This window comes from Chiloscyllium plagiosum, unplaced genomic scaffold, assembly GCF_037043375.1.
Source record: "Chiloscyllium plagiosum isolate Xiang-an unplaced genomic scaffold, Cpla_swu_hap1 HiC_scaffold_8, whole genome shotgun sequence".
Taxonomy (NCBI): domain Eukaryota; kingdom Metazoa; phylum Chordata; class Chondrichthyes; order Orectolobiformes; family Hemiscylliidae; genus Chiloscyllium; species Chiloscyllium plagiosum.
This window is the reverse complement of record NW_028270146.1, coordinates 51,853,482-51,870,538: the sequence shown is the minus strand read 5'-3', so window position 1 is coordinate 51,870,538 and position 17,057 is coordinate 51,853,482. Positions and strand designations below refer to the sequence as shown.

Below are 17,057 nucleotides of genomic sequence, written 5' to 3'. Positions count from 1 at the left end.
GGAAAAGTCTCCAGTTCGGTAGAGTCTGCTCCGGGGTTGCGTTTAACCGCCGAGCGTGGGTTGTTGGCAACCGCTCTACGAGAACTGACGGCTCCCAGTTCCGGTAACACGTAGAGTGAGTATAAACCAGACCCGTTGTAAGTACGAGACCTGGTTGTGGCGACGCTGCGGGGAATAAAACACTTATATTCTAGCAGACTTGCCTCTTGGCTGTTTGTTCTGTGTCAGACTACTTTCCTGCGAGCCTGGTCCTTGACCTTGAGAATTTTTTAAAACATGCCACCATAGTCTTAAACAATACGACTGCTCTTCCATTAAATAGAGAAGATTGTGGTGCATTAACCTAAGGGCCACCTTGCCTCAGGCAAGGGGACGGGCTGAGGAGCAGAGTCTGTCATGGTGACCTCTGCCCCTGTGTGGAAACCGAACTCATGCTTTTGGCAACACTCTGCATTACAAACCAGCTGTCCAGCCAACTGAGCTAACTTACTGTTAGGAGATCCTTAACAGTTTTTTGAACAAAAACAGTAAGCAACTTAATCCTACAAAATAGAGAGGGCACAGTTTTGAATATCTTTCAGTGCTTAGTTAGCTAATCACAAACACAGAGATTGTAGGGGTGTTAGTTAAGTGAATGGAACACAAAGTGTAGATGCCAACTGGGGAGAGAATTTTCAGCTATTGCAGCAGTTACACTGGTTATCTAAACAGACAGATCAATTAACAATTGGGTGGTGCGTCAGGGATGGCCAGTGGAAGTCAACACTTTCACGAGAGCAAGAATGTCCAGGCATGAACAAACAGTGATCAATTCCAGTATTAAGAAATGAATTTGGAATCCAGATTATGAGTACAGGCTTGCAACACTGACCTAGACCAATACCTTGCTTCAACTATTCCTCTGACCAGTGTAAAAGCATAAAATAGATACAATCCAAGGTAAAAGCAGAAAGCTACATTTGAGTAAGAATACCTTATTTGATGTTTTGAGAATTGGCACTTCATTTTCAGAATTTATTTTGGCCTCAATGTCATCCCAATTTCTATCCTTGTTTTGGAACAGAATTCTAAGCAAATAACAAAAGTAAATTTTACATGAGATAATAATGTAAAAAGTGTTACATATAAACATTTGCACTACATATTACTATTACTACACCTTAGTACTAAACTTATCTTACTGTAAAAGGTAGTTTAATATCACATCAAAAAAATGTAACAAATTGGTCAAGGAGTGGGTAGGAAACTGCTGTTTTAGACTAGGGTTGTTTCCATTAATTAGAATGGAAAGGAAAACTGAGCAGCGCTACAAATGAAGTCAAATTTCACCCTTCAAACCCTGTCCTTTTTGGAACCAACAGCCCTGATAGGGAAGGAGAACAGGAGAAAATTTGATTAGATTATCTACAGTGTGGAAACAGACCATTTGGCCCAATATGTCCACCCTGACCTTCCTATGAGTAACCCACCCAGAACCATTCCCCTGCCCTATTTTTACCCCTGACTAATGCAGCTAACACTGGGTAATTTAGCATGACCAATTTACCTAATCTGCACATCTTGGATTGTGGGAGGAAACCCACACTGACACGGGGAGAATGTGCAAATTCCACACAGACAGGCCCCCGAGGCAGGAATCGAACCCGGGTCCTTGGTGCTGTGAGGCAGCAGTGCTAACCACTTAGCCACCTTGTAAGCTTCAATCTGGTCTAAGAAAAGCAAAAACTGGGAGAGAGAAGGACAATTTCCTTGAAATCAAGTGTCTGTCCTAGATCATGGAAATGACTGAAGTTTGGAAAATAGTAAAGTTAGCACATATAAGTATTTAAAGAGACTGCAATAACCCTGATTGGAAATGCCATGTGTAAACACATGACAGTGAGGATTTGTTGGAAGTCTTAGAAAACATAAAGGTGGATATATCAACAAGATCTGATCTTGTGTATCTCAGGACGTTATGGGAAGTTAGCGAGGAAATTGTGAGGCCCTTTCAATATTGGTATTGTCTCTAACTACAGACAAGATGCCAGATAACTGGAGAGTTGCTGATGTGCCTTTGTTTGAAAAGAGATGTAAAGAGAATCCTGGGAACTATATATCTGAGAGTCTGACATCGCACTGGATGTGATTCTGAAAGATATGATTTACATGCATTTGGACAGACAAGATATAATTCGGGATAATCAGCATGGCTTTGTGTGAGAGAAATCATATCTCGCCATCATGATTGAGTTTTTGAGGAAGTAACCAAAAGATTGATGAAGGCAGAGCTGTGGATGTGGTTTTCTTAGACTTCAGTAAAGTCTTTGAAATGTTCTGCATGGTAGACTAATTAGAAAAATTAGATCACATGGGATTCAGGATGAGCTTGGTGGTGGACGTTTGTTGCCTTGGACTGCATGCCTGATACCGGTGATGTTCCCTTGTGATCAGTTCCAAAATGTTAACTCTGATCTCTCTTCACAGATACTGCCAGGCCTATTGAGCTTTTCCAGCAATTTTGATTTTTGTTGGCATCGGTGCTGGGTCTGCTTTTGTTTGTCATTTATATAAATGAATTAGATGAACAAGCATGGATAGTAAATTTGTAGATGTCATAAAGATTGGTGATGTATTGGACAGTAAAGAAGGTTATCTGAGATTGTAACGAGATCTTGATCAGTTGGGCCAATAGGCCAAAGAGTGGAAAATGGAGTTTAATTTGGATAAATGCAAGGTCTTGCATTTTGGTAAAACAAATAAGGATTACACTTATATAATTAAAAGTAGGGCTTTGGATGGTGTTGTAGAACAGAGAGGCCTTGGGTTCAGGTACATAATTCTTTGGAGTTTGCATCATATGTAGATTGGGTGGTTAAGGAGGTGTTCAGCATGTTCATGACTCAGACATCGGAGTACAGGGGTTGGGAAGTCATGTTGAGCTTATAATGATGTTGGTGAGGGCTGTTCTGGATATGCACCCAGTTCCAGTTGCCCTGTTATAGGAAGGGTATTAGCAAGTTGGAGAGGGTTCAGAAAAGATTTACCAGGATGTTGCTGGGAATGGAAGGTTTGAGTTATGGGGAGAGGCTGGACAGATTAGGACTTTTTTCACTGAAGAGTAGGAGGTTGAGGGGTGACCTTGTAGGGGTTTTTAAAATCATGAGGGGTATAATTAGATGAATGGCAGCTGCCTTTTCCCTAGGGTGGAAGATTTCAAGACTTGGGATCATATTTTTAAGGCGAGAGGAGGAAAATTTAAAATGGACATGAGGGACAACTTTTTTTTAATTTAAACTCAGAATTGCTCTGTGTGGAATGAACTTCCAGAGGAAGTGGCAGATGTGGTACACTTACAATGTTTAATAGACATTTAGATAAGTATATGAATAAGAAAGATTTGGAGAGATTTGGGTCAAGCACAGACAGGTGGGATTGCTTTAGTCTGGGACTATGGTCAGCATGGACTGGTTGGACCAAAAAATCAGTTCTGTGCTGTATGACTCTATAATACAGTTTTGCTAGTAAACAACTGAATTGAGTGAATTATTGAACTACCCAGACACCATACCATCTGCATTCTTCTCACAATATGTAAGCTTCAGGAACTTTCATTGTAACTTTGCTATGAAAGAGAATTGAAGAGCAGCCTGTTAATGGCTTGTAGAACAACTTTCCCCTTATTTGCTACCTAAACTTAGAGGTACATTTTTAAGACTATATTAATGAACATCAGACAGTAGGATAGTGATTATTTCATCTAGCCTAATCTGAGTACTGCTGGTGAGATTACAAGTTTCGTTATGCTTCGTCATCACATTTTGGAAGAGTACAAGCTATAATTATCTACAGTGACATGTACTAAATCAGAAAACATGGCAGCAATTTACTCACTTTATTTTTGTTGCAGTTTGCTCCATATTTTCTCGTATGAACTGTGACAGCTGGGATACGGAGTTCCACATCAAGTTATCTAGTATGACCTAAAATGTGACACATGCTCAGTATGTGTAAGGTTAACAACATTCAGTTTCAGTCACATATTTCAAAAATAAAATTGCAGTTAGAGAACTATAGGTTAGGTTTAAACTTAATGCAGGTTTCAGAATAGCTGCAGACGTCATATAGCTTTCAAAAAAAATAAAAACAAGGACATTACAGGGAAGATGCAATCATAAATGCACAATTAACATGCGAAACTGAACACGAGGGCTAGCGCAAGATAAAACACCAGGCGTACAGTACTCTACCAATGTTTTGCAGGTTTCATGTTTTCTCTAAAGCAGTTACTATTAGTCTCTTTTAATCAAAAGAATCCAGGCCTATGCCTGCAGATGCAAATACTGTGGTACAAACCCTTTCTGTAATCCAAGTGTTAGCACAACCACAAGCTGCAAACTACATTTTACTCACAATGGTCAGATGGTGAACTCTACGTCAATAGAGGTCCATCAAGAATGCATGTCACCATGAACTCAAAAGGATACTAGAAACTGTGTAACCATTTCCTGACAACTTACACAATAAGAACAGAATGGAATGACAAACTATTCATTCCTTCTCTGCACCACTCCAATAAACAGCAACACTGTATAGCTATCTTGCAGCTATACAGGATCTTTGATATCCCCTGATTCAATTAAATTTCTGGCAATCTTCAAATTATAGATACCCTTTAAAATATTCAGTTTCCAGTGAATGTGCAACCAAATGGATAAAGTTGCCATAGCCCTAGCAGACCATAGAGCTGCACTCAGAGAAACACAACTGGTGGTGGCTTAACCTGAGTGACACCTCGCCTCAGGTGAAGGGAGGGATTGAGATGGAGAGTGAGTCCTTCAGGGTAACCACAGCCAGCACTGGAACTGAACCAATGTGTGTTGGCACCACTGCTTCACAAAGCTGCTGTTCAGCCAACTGAACTCAATTTTCAAAATTTAAAATATATTTTAAACTCCTAAATAAGGAATGCTTATAACTGAAGTAAGTATTTGAGACTTGCTGTATTCTTCTAATTTTTGTGATTAAAATAGTTTTAGTCATGAAGAATATTTCAAAATTGGGAATACAAACTTGAAGTTGAACATGGTTAATTTTGAACAAATTTAATATGAATAACTATTATTTGTGTGGAAGTTCCAAGCATAACCTCTTCTGTTTGAATGTGAAAAGGGAATTTAAATAAATGTACAAATTTCTAATATTAAACAAAAGCTTAGAATTAGTCATTGACAATCTTTAAAACAGTTCTTAAACAAATTAATTATAAATGTTTTCCATTCTGGCTTAGAACTCCTGCAACATCAACTAATGATTATAAATATGACTTTGATTAATATTTGGTGCAATTTCCAAACTGGGTGTAATCATAGTATTGATTCCTAACTCTCTGCAAAACTCTTATTCAGAAATAAACTGATCATTCCAATACAAAGTTTAAAATGCCAAGCCCTAATTTGCTGGGACAAAATAGATGGTGATATCAGTTTTTAAGTCATCTTCTTATATTTGGATCCTCTCCCTTTAAAAATGATTAAACCTCAGACAACTCTACTAAATGGAATAGATTTTGAACAGATCTAGTAACTCATGACTATGGGCCAGCAGCATTGGATGTCAACAAATTTGCAACCACCTTGCATATCCCTCACTCAACCATTACCATCAAGTCTTTGGATCAATTCCTGTTCAATTGAGAGTGCAGGAGGGAATGCCAGGAACAGGATCAGGTATCCCTAAAATTGAGGTGTCAGCCTGGTGAAACTACAAAGCAGGACTGTGAAAAACACAAGCAAGCGACAGATGCACTGTAGAAATTCACTAAGGTTCCTTCAACAGCACCTTCCAAACTCATGGACTCTACCATCTAGAAAATCAAAAGCAGGATTTATATGCAAACACCAGCGTCTATAAACTTCCCCTCCAAGTCAATCACCGTCCTGACTAGGAAACATCTCATTGTCCATCAGTGTCACTGGATCAGAATCCTGGAACTCTCTCACTAAGTGCATTATGAATGTACCTACACCAAATGAACTATAGCAGTTCAACAAGGCAGTTCACCACCACCACCATTATCTTCTCAAGGGCATCTCAGGATGGGCAACAAATGGTGGCCCAGTTCGTGATGCCCACATCCCATGAACGAATTAGAAAAAGTTATTACAAATGCCAAAAAATCCAGCAATAACTTGTGACATTATGAAACCTCATGCACTGTGAATCACAATGAGTTGATTGCTGATTTGTGCTGCTCTACTTCTAAGCTGGTGAAAACTCCTCCTTTTGCTTAATCTCCCTACGATATTCAACAATTGTTGCATTTACGTGTTGGTCATGCATTAAATTGCCCCAGAAAAATTAAGTTTAGAAATTATCAGCAGATTTTTAATGATGTAATAATTTTTAATGAGCACCATTAACCTCTCTCGCTCAAAGTATATAAAGTGGAATCTTCAGTGGTAATTTTTTCTTAAAAAGTTAAAATTAGAAATTTAAATTCTAACTATTGTCTTTAATCAGTCCTTTTTTTCTCATTTGTAATTGTTCCTTCCCATTCTCATTTATCATTCCATACTGAATTTGACATGGAAATCAGCCTAAGTCGTCCTTCTTCAAAGTGCTGTGTGTTTATTTCTCAATTCTTTAATTTTACTGATTGATGGGAGACAGGTAGTGGTCTTACTATCATCTAGTTTCCAGATGTCTGCTGCCATTATGGGCAGCTTGGTGGTTCAGCGGTTAGCACTGCTACCTCACTGCACCAGGGACCCGGTTTTGATTCCAGCCTCAGATGACTGTGTGTGCAGTTTGGACATTCTTCCTGTGTTTGCCTTGGTTTCCTCTGGGTGCTCCAGTTTCTTCTCACAATCCAAAGACGCGTAGGTTAGGTGAACTGACCTTGCTAAATTGCCCTTGCTAAATTGCCCATAGCATTCAAGGGATGTGAAGGTTAGGTGCATTAGTCTGGGGTAAAGTGTAGAGTAATAGGGTAGGAGATGGGTCTGGGTGGATTACTCTTCGGAGGGTCAGTGTGGACTTATTGGGCTAAATGGCCTGTTCCAACACTGTAGGGATTCTATAATGCATCATTGTTAGCTCTCAATTTCAGTGACTTTATGTACATTTTTTATTTAACCTAAATGCACAACTTTTATCCAACAGGAAACATCACAAAATGTCCTAATAAATCTGGATCAAGGTTTAGAATAGCTAGTAAAGATAAATTAGACAGAAATGAAGAAGTTAAAATAAAAAGCAGAATGGAGACAGAAAGCAACCAGATATATGAAAAATATTGAGTTAAAGTGATACATCTACTGTTTGATTTATTACTATAATGGTTATTTCTGACATTTTCATTTTGTCACTGAGGTTAACTTCCAGTCTAGACTTTCAGAACTGATATATACTCTGTCTACTACCTATAAAGGTCTCAAATGACAGCTGGCTGTACATACTCAATGAAGCGCCAATAACAGTAAATTGTCTCCAATTTGACAGTGATTGGTTTTTGGTGGGCATCAGTTAGATGGTTGGCACCATGCTAAGATTGGGCAAAGTCATTTTTACAAAACTAATCTTGCATTTGGCTGGCAAGGCCGGCATTTATTTTCATCTCTAATTGCCCATAAAAAGTGATGAGCTGACTCCTTGAACTGCTGCGGTCCATGTGGTGGGGCTGTGTTTCAGGATTTTATCCCAGTGACACTGATTGGAAATACAGAGTAAATGTTCAATCTGCATCTAACTCTACTATTAGCATCTACAATTCAAAGTGGATCGTCCCTCAGTACAGAAATGAAAATGTGTTGCTGGAAAAGCGCAGCAGGTCAGGCAGCATTCAAGGAGCAGGAGAATTGACGTTTCAGGCATGAGCCCTTCTTCAGGAATGAAGAAGGGCTCAGTACAAACATCTCAACTGAAGTTCCTCAGTACAAACATTTCAACTGCTGATAAAATCATTTCACAAAACAAAAGAGAGAATTAATTTTGCTCTAGGTTGAAGCTTCAGCACTCACTTTTGCGCTATTGGGTTAGTAATGAATTAATAAAACTAAACTTGCAAGCAGTTTACTTATTGTAATAGGCATCTATTTTTGATTTGCAGTGTTAAAATTAACTCTATAAACAGCTTAGGATCTTACAGTATGTATTGCATATCATAACCTCGATAATATAACATGAAGTGGCAGTACAATTAATGTTGTTGATATGGATTTTCTAAGAACAGACTGATTAACAAATTTGAAGACAAAAGTAGTAGCAGCATGGATACTAGATTGGCCAAGATATGAACATAGAATATCATAGTGAAAGGCTATTTTTCAGACTGGATAGTGGTAAGTTGTGATTTTACCCAGGGTTCAGTTTCCAGACCACTACAGTTCTTAACATGCATTGGACACTTAGCTTTCGAGTATGAAGACACTATTTTGTAACCTGCAGATACCACATAACTTCGAAGTATAGTAAGCAACGATGAAGATAGAAGTAGACTTCAAATGGCTACAGGCAGGTGATGAAATAGGAGGAGATAAGACAGATGGAAAAACAAAGCAGAAAAGTGAGGTGATACATTATGGTCAGAAGAATGAGGTAAAATACCTAAATGGTATCATTTTGGGGGGGGGGGGGGGCAACAAGAGAGAATATGCACAAATTGTTGTGCACAAATCTTTGCAAGTGACAGGACATATTAACAAAGATTTTTTTTAAAAAAAACAGGACGAATAGAACACTAGGTTTTATAAATCAACATTGCAATGTTATCGTCAACCTACATAAACCACTAGTTCAACTAGTGAAGAGGATATCCTACTGGAGAGGATACAGAGATTAATTTAGGACCACAATGTATGGATAAAGATTACAGTTACATTGCTCAACTGTAGAAACAGGAAGTGCTGGAATACTTCGCAGTTCAGGCAGCATCTGTGGAGAGAGAAACATTAATTGGCAATTCAGGCAATATCTCTCCACAGATATTGCCTGACCTGCTGAGTATTTCCAGCTATTTCCTGTTTTTATTTCAGATTTCCAGTATCTGCAGTAATTTACTTGTGAAGAAGGTGGGGCTGCTTTCTTTAAAGCAGACAAGATTTGATAAAGTGTTTAAAATCATGAAAGATTCAGATTAAGTAAATAATAAGATTTAAAAAAAACACAACTGAAGGGACAATAACTAAACAGATTTGAAGAGATTAGCAAAAGAATCAGATTACAAGAAAAAAAACAAACAATGATGCAATGAATGGTTAAGATTTTGAACACTGGCTGACAGGATGATGGAATGAGTTTCAATAGAAGCTTACAAAAGCAAATAGCTGAAAGAGAAAAATGGAGAAGAGGCTAGTGAGTGGGATTAATATGGTTAGATTAGATTAGATTACTTACAGTGTGGAAACAGGCCCTTCGGCCCAACAAGTCCACACCGACCCGCTGAAGCGCAACCCACCCAGACCCATTCCCATACATTTACCCCTTCACCTAACACTACAGGCAATTTAGCATGGCCAATTCACCTAACCTGCACATTTTTGGACTGGGAGGAAACCGGAGCACCCGGAGGAAACCCACGCAGACACGGGGAGGATGTGCAAAGGTTGTTTTTGAGAGAACTTGTGCAATCTTGATAAGTGAGGGGCCTCTTTATGTGCTGTATTATTGTATGATTTTATTTTATTTTGATTTGATGCTACAATATGCCACAAAGTAAATCAGTCATTTATATACATGAATGAAACCTATACACACTTGCATTTATAAGTGCACTTCATTCCCCACTTTGCTTCAACAACTCATGATTTACATTTGTTTCAATAGATTGCGACATGGATTATATGTGTATATCATTTTTAAAACATTCAAGACTTCACATAATGTACATTTTAATATAACACATTCTCTTCTAACAAACATTATCATTAGCTTCGCAATACCTTACAAATTTAGCCCACCATTATAGTCATTAATATAAAATGATGCACCCACACTTCTGAGAAACAAAGGCAACTCATGGCATTGCTCAAATATATAGAAAACAAAGATAACCTCTTCTCTGTTCCAGCTTCTTCTTTTTGAATCTGGATCTTTGCTATCATTCATATTTTGATCCAAATCTTTCTTAATTCCTGAAGATTCTGGGGGAACCTTCTGAAAGTTCAGACTTGCTTCAGGAATGTGCTGCACCAACTAAAAAAATGTGTAAACTATGTTTAAAATCTCAGTTTAACCATGTGTGTTCTAAGTGCGTAAACATATATAAAATCACATGTTCTAAAATGAAAGATGGAAACAGAATGATGCACCTGAGAGTTATGGGATGTCCGTGATGATGATTTTGGAATCTGAGTTTAAAAAACAAAATTAAACAAGAGATAACAACACATTATTTAATGAGAAGTTCTATTAAAACTTAGCAATAAAAAGATTTGAATGAAATCAAATTGCCTCACAATTTGAAACATATATGCAAAACACAGACAGACTATAAAAAAAGCTTTAACTCTTCTTACAGGAAGAGGTTCAACAATAAAGCAAGACAGACAACTATCTATGAAATAAAAGTCGCCCATTTGGTTTCTCTTATTTGGGAATTATAAAAACGTAGCCCACACACACAAAAATGTTTGCAAGACATTATAAAAATCTCTCTGTAAATGAGCACTGTTTATTAAACTGCTTCTGCTTCAGACTTATTTTGTGGTACCATTAAAGATGGTGATTAAGGGGAACAGGTAGGTAGGCCACAATTTGATCAGCCATGATCTTTTTGAAATTCTTTCTCAATGGGCAAAAAAAAAATGTAGATTTTACTTCCAGTATCTTCAACTGTCTAATTCCTAGGGATATGACTGAGCAGCGCAAAAGCCCAGTGTGTCCAGTTTCTGGATCATCAGACACTGAATGTACTCCAGAAAATGCACAGCAGTACTCCAGCGAAGTCCCGCAAAAAAAAACTCTACAGGAATTGCTCAGAAGCTTACACTTCAGACACACGGTTACCATACATCTGAAATGTTCCACAAAGGTCTCTAATTCAGACAGTCAGAGACTTCAGAGGGTTCGGACTCTTTATATTTTGAGGGTGTCACTGACTAGGCTAACATCTATTGCCCATTCCTAACTTCACTGGAGAGGTGGATATGCCTTATTGTATTGCTGCAGTTCTAGGGGAGAGTATGAGTTTGATCCCATGCAACTAAAGGTATGGTGAAATATTTCCAAGTCAGCTTGATGTACAACATGGAAGAGAACTTGTAGATAGTGGGTTCCCAAGAACCTGCTACCTTTGCCCTTTGACTTGATAGAATTGGTAGGTTTGGAAGGTGCTGCCTGAGGAGCCTTGTAGAGTTACGGCAATGTTTCTGGCAGATGATACACACTGTTGCTACTGTACGCTTTTGGTGAAGGAAGTGAATGTTGAAGGTGGTGGGGCCAATCAAGTGGGCTGCTTTGTCCTGGGATGGTGTCAAACTTCTTGAATGTTGTTGGAATTGCATTCATCCAAACAAGCGGGAAGTATGGAAAGATGGTCACACCCCTGACTTGTAGCTTGTAGGTGGTGGATAGGCTTTGTGGAGTCAGGTGTTATGCTACGCACTGCAAAATTCCTAGTCTCTGACCTGCTCTTTCCAGCTACAGAATTATATGTCTGGTTCAGCTGAATTTCTGATTACAGTAACTTCCTAAAATGTTGATAGTGGGGGGTTCTGCGATTGAATGCCCAGGTTTAGGATGGTCGTATTCTCGATTGTTGGAGATAGTCATTGTCTGGCACGTGCATTGTTTACCTGGATAGTTACCCAAGAAATGTTAGATGAATAAAAAAAGTTCTAACTTCTGGGTAACAATTAACTCTTCTAACAAACACTTTCTCGCCATCCTCTTAACTCTTTCATCTACCTCCACATCCTCAACGAACTTCTCCCCCATCCCCCCACCCTAGCTCTCTCATTCACCTTATCCTTGGATTCCCATGTGACCCCCTGACCTCCTATACCCCTGGCTAGACCTAACCTGACCTGTTCACCTACCACCCTGCCGTCTTGCCCACATTCACTTACTCACACAATGGAAAGCTATTTAAATCTCTCAAAGCTTTTCAATTTAATGGATAATGAGTTTGGAGGACTTTGAAGTGACTTAAAAATAGCTGATGGCACCCAAATTCACCTCCTTTCTGAGGCTGGCGACTTTCCTGGGGGCAGGATAAGGATATGGGTAAAAGAATCTGCACTCCCGACTTGGCTGGCTCCTTCACAGGAATAGGCATCTCCTAGCTTCTTGTATATTTTATAGAATCACGTCAGCAACTTCAGGAGCTGTGAACCAGAATTTAGATTCAGGGACCTTTTGGAAAGTTAATTCTAAAAATCTTACCCCATGTCCCCTAGCTACTCCCCACATCTTCACATACTCTCCATGCTATCAACTTCCACTCTGTTATTTGCATCATCAAAAAAAGTCCAACAGGTTGTCAAACATGATTCCCCTTTCATAAATCCATGTCAATTCTTCTCAATCCTACAAGTGTGCTATTATCATGTCCATTTTTATAGATTCTAGCATTTTCCCTATGGCTGCCTACTTCCATGCTCAATCACTCAATGTACATAACCAAACAGCATTAATGTTTGGCTAGAGGCCAGACCGATAAATCCCAGGTCAGCAGGTATTCTGTTTCAACAAGTGCAACAAATTGTCAACTTTGCTCAATTGTCATGCTTAAGTGGTTATAACAAGTTTATCTTCTTATGATCGCTTTCCTTAATGTCTTAATATGTGCATCCATAAATTTAGTGTTGTGAAGTGTTTCAAGCTTCTATTATTGATACTTTAATAATAAACTTTGATTGACCTTTTTATAGGGTTGTAAGAGCAGCAATTTTTTTTTGCAAAGAACATTTCTGAATGGGTGCGTTTTTCTCAGCAAGTCCCATGTGTCACTGGTATTATTTGGTTACATACACAGTGCATGCGAGGTGAATGCCTTTGGAAAGGATACGAGTTTGCATGGAGAGTCAGGCACCACAGAGGGATTTAATTTGGCATGGACAATGAGGGGCCAGAGAGTATGGCTAGGAATTCGAGTTGGCACAGAAGTCATGATTGGGAGGGGCAGGAGTGTTGAGGCATTACGGTGAGGATTAGAGACCTAAAAGCTTTAATCACAACTGGGATGTAGTCTTAAAGATGTGAGATGGGCCTTCTATCCTGCACCTACCTCTCCAGAGAGGACAACAGAGCTTTTAGGGCCCTTTAAACAGAGTCAGGTTTGCCAAATTGATAAACTGCCTGACTGTCTCTGCAGCGATAGTCTGGCCCTTTGAATCATGTTTCTGAAGCCTTTTCAAAGTACTCTTGCATTCATGCTTTCCAATTTTTTGTCCCAGTCAATATTAATTATTCTTTAATCATAGAATGTGGGCATCTTAATATATTCAATGGCTTTTATTAAAGTTTAATTTTTTTGACATACTTATCTGTACTTCTGTCAGAGGGCATTGGAAGTAATGTACAACTGATCTTACCTCTTCCCTGGCTGAAATTGTGGAGCCAAGAGTAGATGGCGGTAATGAACTGAAAGAGTCCCCATCTCCTGCTACATCATGAATCTCCCTCGCGAGGATTGCCAAATCTTTAGCTAAATCTTGGCTGAGCCTAAAATGCAGAATAATGATGTTTAATATTAACAAAAGATATGTTTAATAAATTTATTACCAGATATGTATAATCTAGTAATGAAAGCCGCGAACTTGTAATGCAACTTGTAAAGTATCCTGAAGTACTTCACAGCAGTATTATAAAGTAAAGTATCCTGAAGTACTTCACAGCAGTATTATAAAACCACATAAGATATCAGGTGAGATAGCCAAAAGCCTTGTTAAAGAAGCAGGCTGTAAGAAGTGTCTTAAAGAAGGAAATATCAGTGTAAGAAGGGAGTTCAACAGTTTTGGCAGCACCAATACTGGAGTGATTAAAATTTGGAATGCTCGAGAGACCATAAGTATATGAAACCAAATATCTCAAAGAATTGTGGGGCTTGAAGAGATTACAGAGACAGAGGAATGAGTAGGGCCAGAGGAACTTGGAAACAAGGATGAAAATTTTAAGATCAAGTAGGCAACATTGGTCAGGAAGCATGGGGCTGATTGTCTAAGGGGATTTGGTGAGAGTGAAGATACAGCAGCAGGTTTATAGAGGATGGAAAGGGGGAGACCAGCAGAATGCATTTGAATGGTCAAGGCTAAAGGTAACAGAGGCCATGAATGAGACAGGGGGAAGTTGGACAATGTTACAGAGGATGGAAATAGCCTATTTTAGTAATGGCATGAATGCGTGATTAACAGCTTATCTCCATGTCAAAGGTCATACAATGGTTGTGGACAATCTAAATTAGTTTCAGACTGTTGTCGGGTATTTGGATAGAGTTGGCAGCTAGAAAATGACCTTGGAGCAGGGATTTGAAACAAAAGAAAAAATGAAATACTTGAAATTTTTACAATGCTTTCACAGGATATCTTAAAATGCTCCCTGGGCAATTAAGCATTTCAGAAATGCAGTCACTCATCTAACATGGGTAACAGTTCTTAATATGCACACTGCTTCAGATTTCTCAATATTTAATTGGAGGATATTTCTCCTTATTCAGTACAGCATCTCATATAAGCAATCAGATAATTTAAAAACCACTGCAGGAGTGCACAAAGGTGGTGGTAAGTTAGAAGTGGGTGTCATTGTGAAAATTATTGCCTACTTGATCTTAAAATTCTCATCCTTGTTTCCAAGTTCCTCTGGCCCTACCCATTCCTGTCTCAGTAATCTCCTCAAGCCCCACAATTCTTTGCCCACAGCAAGCAGCAGAAAGACAAGAGATAGTAAAAGGGCCAAAGAAACATCCTCGGGGGATGCCAGAAATATTACTGTGGGATTGGAAAAAGCAGCTACTGGAAGTGATAATCTGGCTTTGATCAGATAAATAAGGACAGAACCAAATGAGAGCAACCCCCATTAAGCTGGACAATGGCAGAGGTATGGGAAGATGGCAGTTGGTTAATTAGATTAATTGTGTCAATGATTGCAGACAGGTAAAGTTGATAAGAAGGGCAGGTTTACCTTTATTGTAAGCACACAAGATGCCATTTGAGATTTAAGACTTCATTTGATCCAGGAGTGGAAACCTGATTTGATAGATACAAACATGAAAATCCATGAATTATGGGCATGGGTTTTGAAAGTGACAATGTTTTCAAGGACTTAAAAGATGAAAGAGAGATTGGAAATGGGGCAGTAATTTTCAAGGAAACTGGGCCAAAGATTAATTTTTTGAGGGAAGGGGGGAATAACTGCAAATTTATAGGATAGGAACAAAGACCTGAAGAAAGTGACACATCAAGATTATTGGCTAGCATGAGTACCAGAAAAGAAACTTGAATACTCTGCAATTTAGGGGAAATTGGGTTGCATGAGCAAAATGTATATTGCATAGACAAGATGAGTTCAGACAGGGCATGTCAGAAACTAGACAAAGGTGCAAGTGTAGAGCAGGCTAATGGATATTCCAATGGTGGGCCATTGGAATGGAGGGATGAGGTAGAGGCAGTTGCTCAAATAGGATTATAATCTTATTCACAAAGAAGTTCATGAAGCTCTCATGCTTATTAGAGATGAGGAAGAACATTGGAAAGGAGTTTAAAAAGATGGTTTGCAGTACAGATAAGAAGCCACTGGCTATTTGCTGCATTCCAGAATGACCCTAGAATAGGGAGCAGCTTAAAACAAGGACCAACTTTGCCATGTGTGACCTAGCGAAATCTGGCAAAAAAATGGCTACACTAGTTGCTCAAGGAGTGCAGATGTGATCTATAGCAGGGGAATGTCCAGGGTGAAAAAAAGCAATGGTTTTATTGGGAACTGTGGGATCAAATGTGGAGGTGAGGGTGCAGTTGAACAATCATTAGCTGCAGAAATGCTGTGCTGCACAGAAGATTAAAAGCTTGACAGCTGAGGTTTTGACACTGGAGTTGTAAGCAAAATGAAGAGGAGCTTTTTAGGCAAAGTAGAAAAAGATGCAGAGGCACGTGGAGGGAATATACATGATAAAACTAAGCAATCAGAGATGGCCTTATCTATCAGATTAATATGAGAGAACCAGCAAAACCATGGGATGGGAAGGTCAAGAGGTTGGCTCTGAGTTGGGCAGTTTAAATGAAAGTAGAGATTGAGCGAGGATAAGAGGACAGTGAACTCAGTGGAGAGAGAGCATGAGTTGAGATTGTGGTTGAAATCACAGAAGATAAGAAGCTATTGTATGCAGAGACTGAGGGAGTAAAGCAGTAAAGATCCTCTTGGTAAAATATCAGTGAGTGAAGCAGATGAGTTGCTTACAGGAGGAGAGTTGCCAGATGAAGACGGACTTAGGTCACTGTCATCTATCTGATAGACTTGATGGGGCAATGGATGGAAAACAGGGCAACTGAGGAGATTTCATGAAGGGGAAAGGTGTCATCACCATGAAGTCATGTTTACATTAAGGCTGTGATGTCAATGCAATCATCCACAATTGGTTCACGGACGACAAGGGCACAAATGAATGTGTATTTTGAAGAGAGACGTACAATTAGTTGGAGTGAATTGACTCTCAGGGTTAGCTTAGAGAGGGTTGACTTAAACAGGAATGAAATTGTGTGTTGATGAGAGGTCAGATGAAAACATTAAAGTTGCTGATCAAAAGGAGACAATGCCTCGAAGAACACTTTGGTGGAAGCTAAGAGAGGCATAGCTGGAAGATCGAAGGTTACTGAACGTTTGTGATGGGAAATGGGGGCACACATCAGCAGACAGTGATGAAGTAAAATAATGTATGGTGAGGTGTATCAGCGAGGCAAAAAGGAAAAGAAGACATAAAATGACAGACCCAGATTATAGAGTCATACAGTACGAAAATAGACCCTTTGGTCCAACTTATCCATACTGACCAAATTTCACAAACGGAACTAGTCTCACTTGTGGGCATTTTGGCCCATATCCCCCTAAACCTTTCCTATTCATGTACTTATCCAAATGCCTTTTAA

At 39.1% G+C, this 17,057-nt stretch overlaps 1 protein-coding gene across 7 annotated transcripts in view; it reads right to left on the bottom strand.

Moving 5' to 3' along the window:
- The window catches only part of LOC122553571 (centrosomal protein of 170 kDa protein B-like), a 106,444-nt gene that overhangs the window by 13,512 nt on the left and 75,875 nt on the right, over nt 1–17,057 (bottom strand). For 4 of the 7 annotated variants that reach the window (XM_043697580.2, XM_043697584.2, XM_087989837.1 and 1 more), the window contains 5 exons: nt 13,515–13,644; nt 10,290–10,328; nt 10,033–10,173; nt 3,874–3,962; nt 974–1,067 (listed from right to left, as the gene is read on the bottom strand). In XM_043697580.2, coding sequence (XP_043553515.2) covers nt 974–1,067; nt 3,874–3,962; nt 10,033–10,173; nt 10,290–10,328; nt 13,515–13,644 — 493 coding nt within the window. The remainder of the gene's footprint in view (nt 1–973; nt 1,068–3,873; nt 3,963–10,032; nt 10,174–10,289; nt 10,329–13,514; nt 13,645–17,057) is intronic. The other 3 variants (XM_043697585.2, XM_043697583.2, XM_043697586.2) reach the window with 3 other exon arrangements.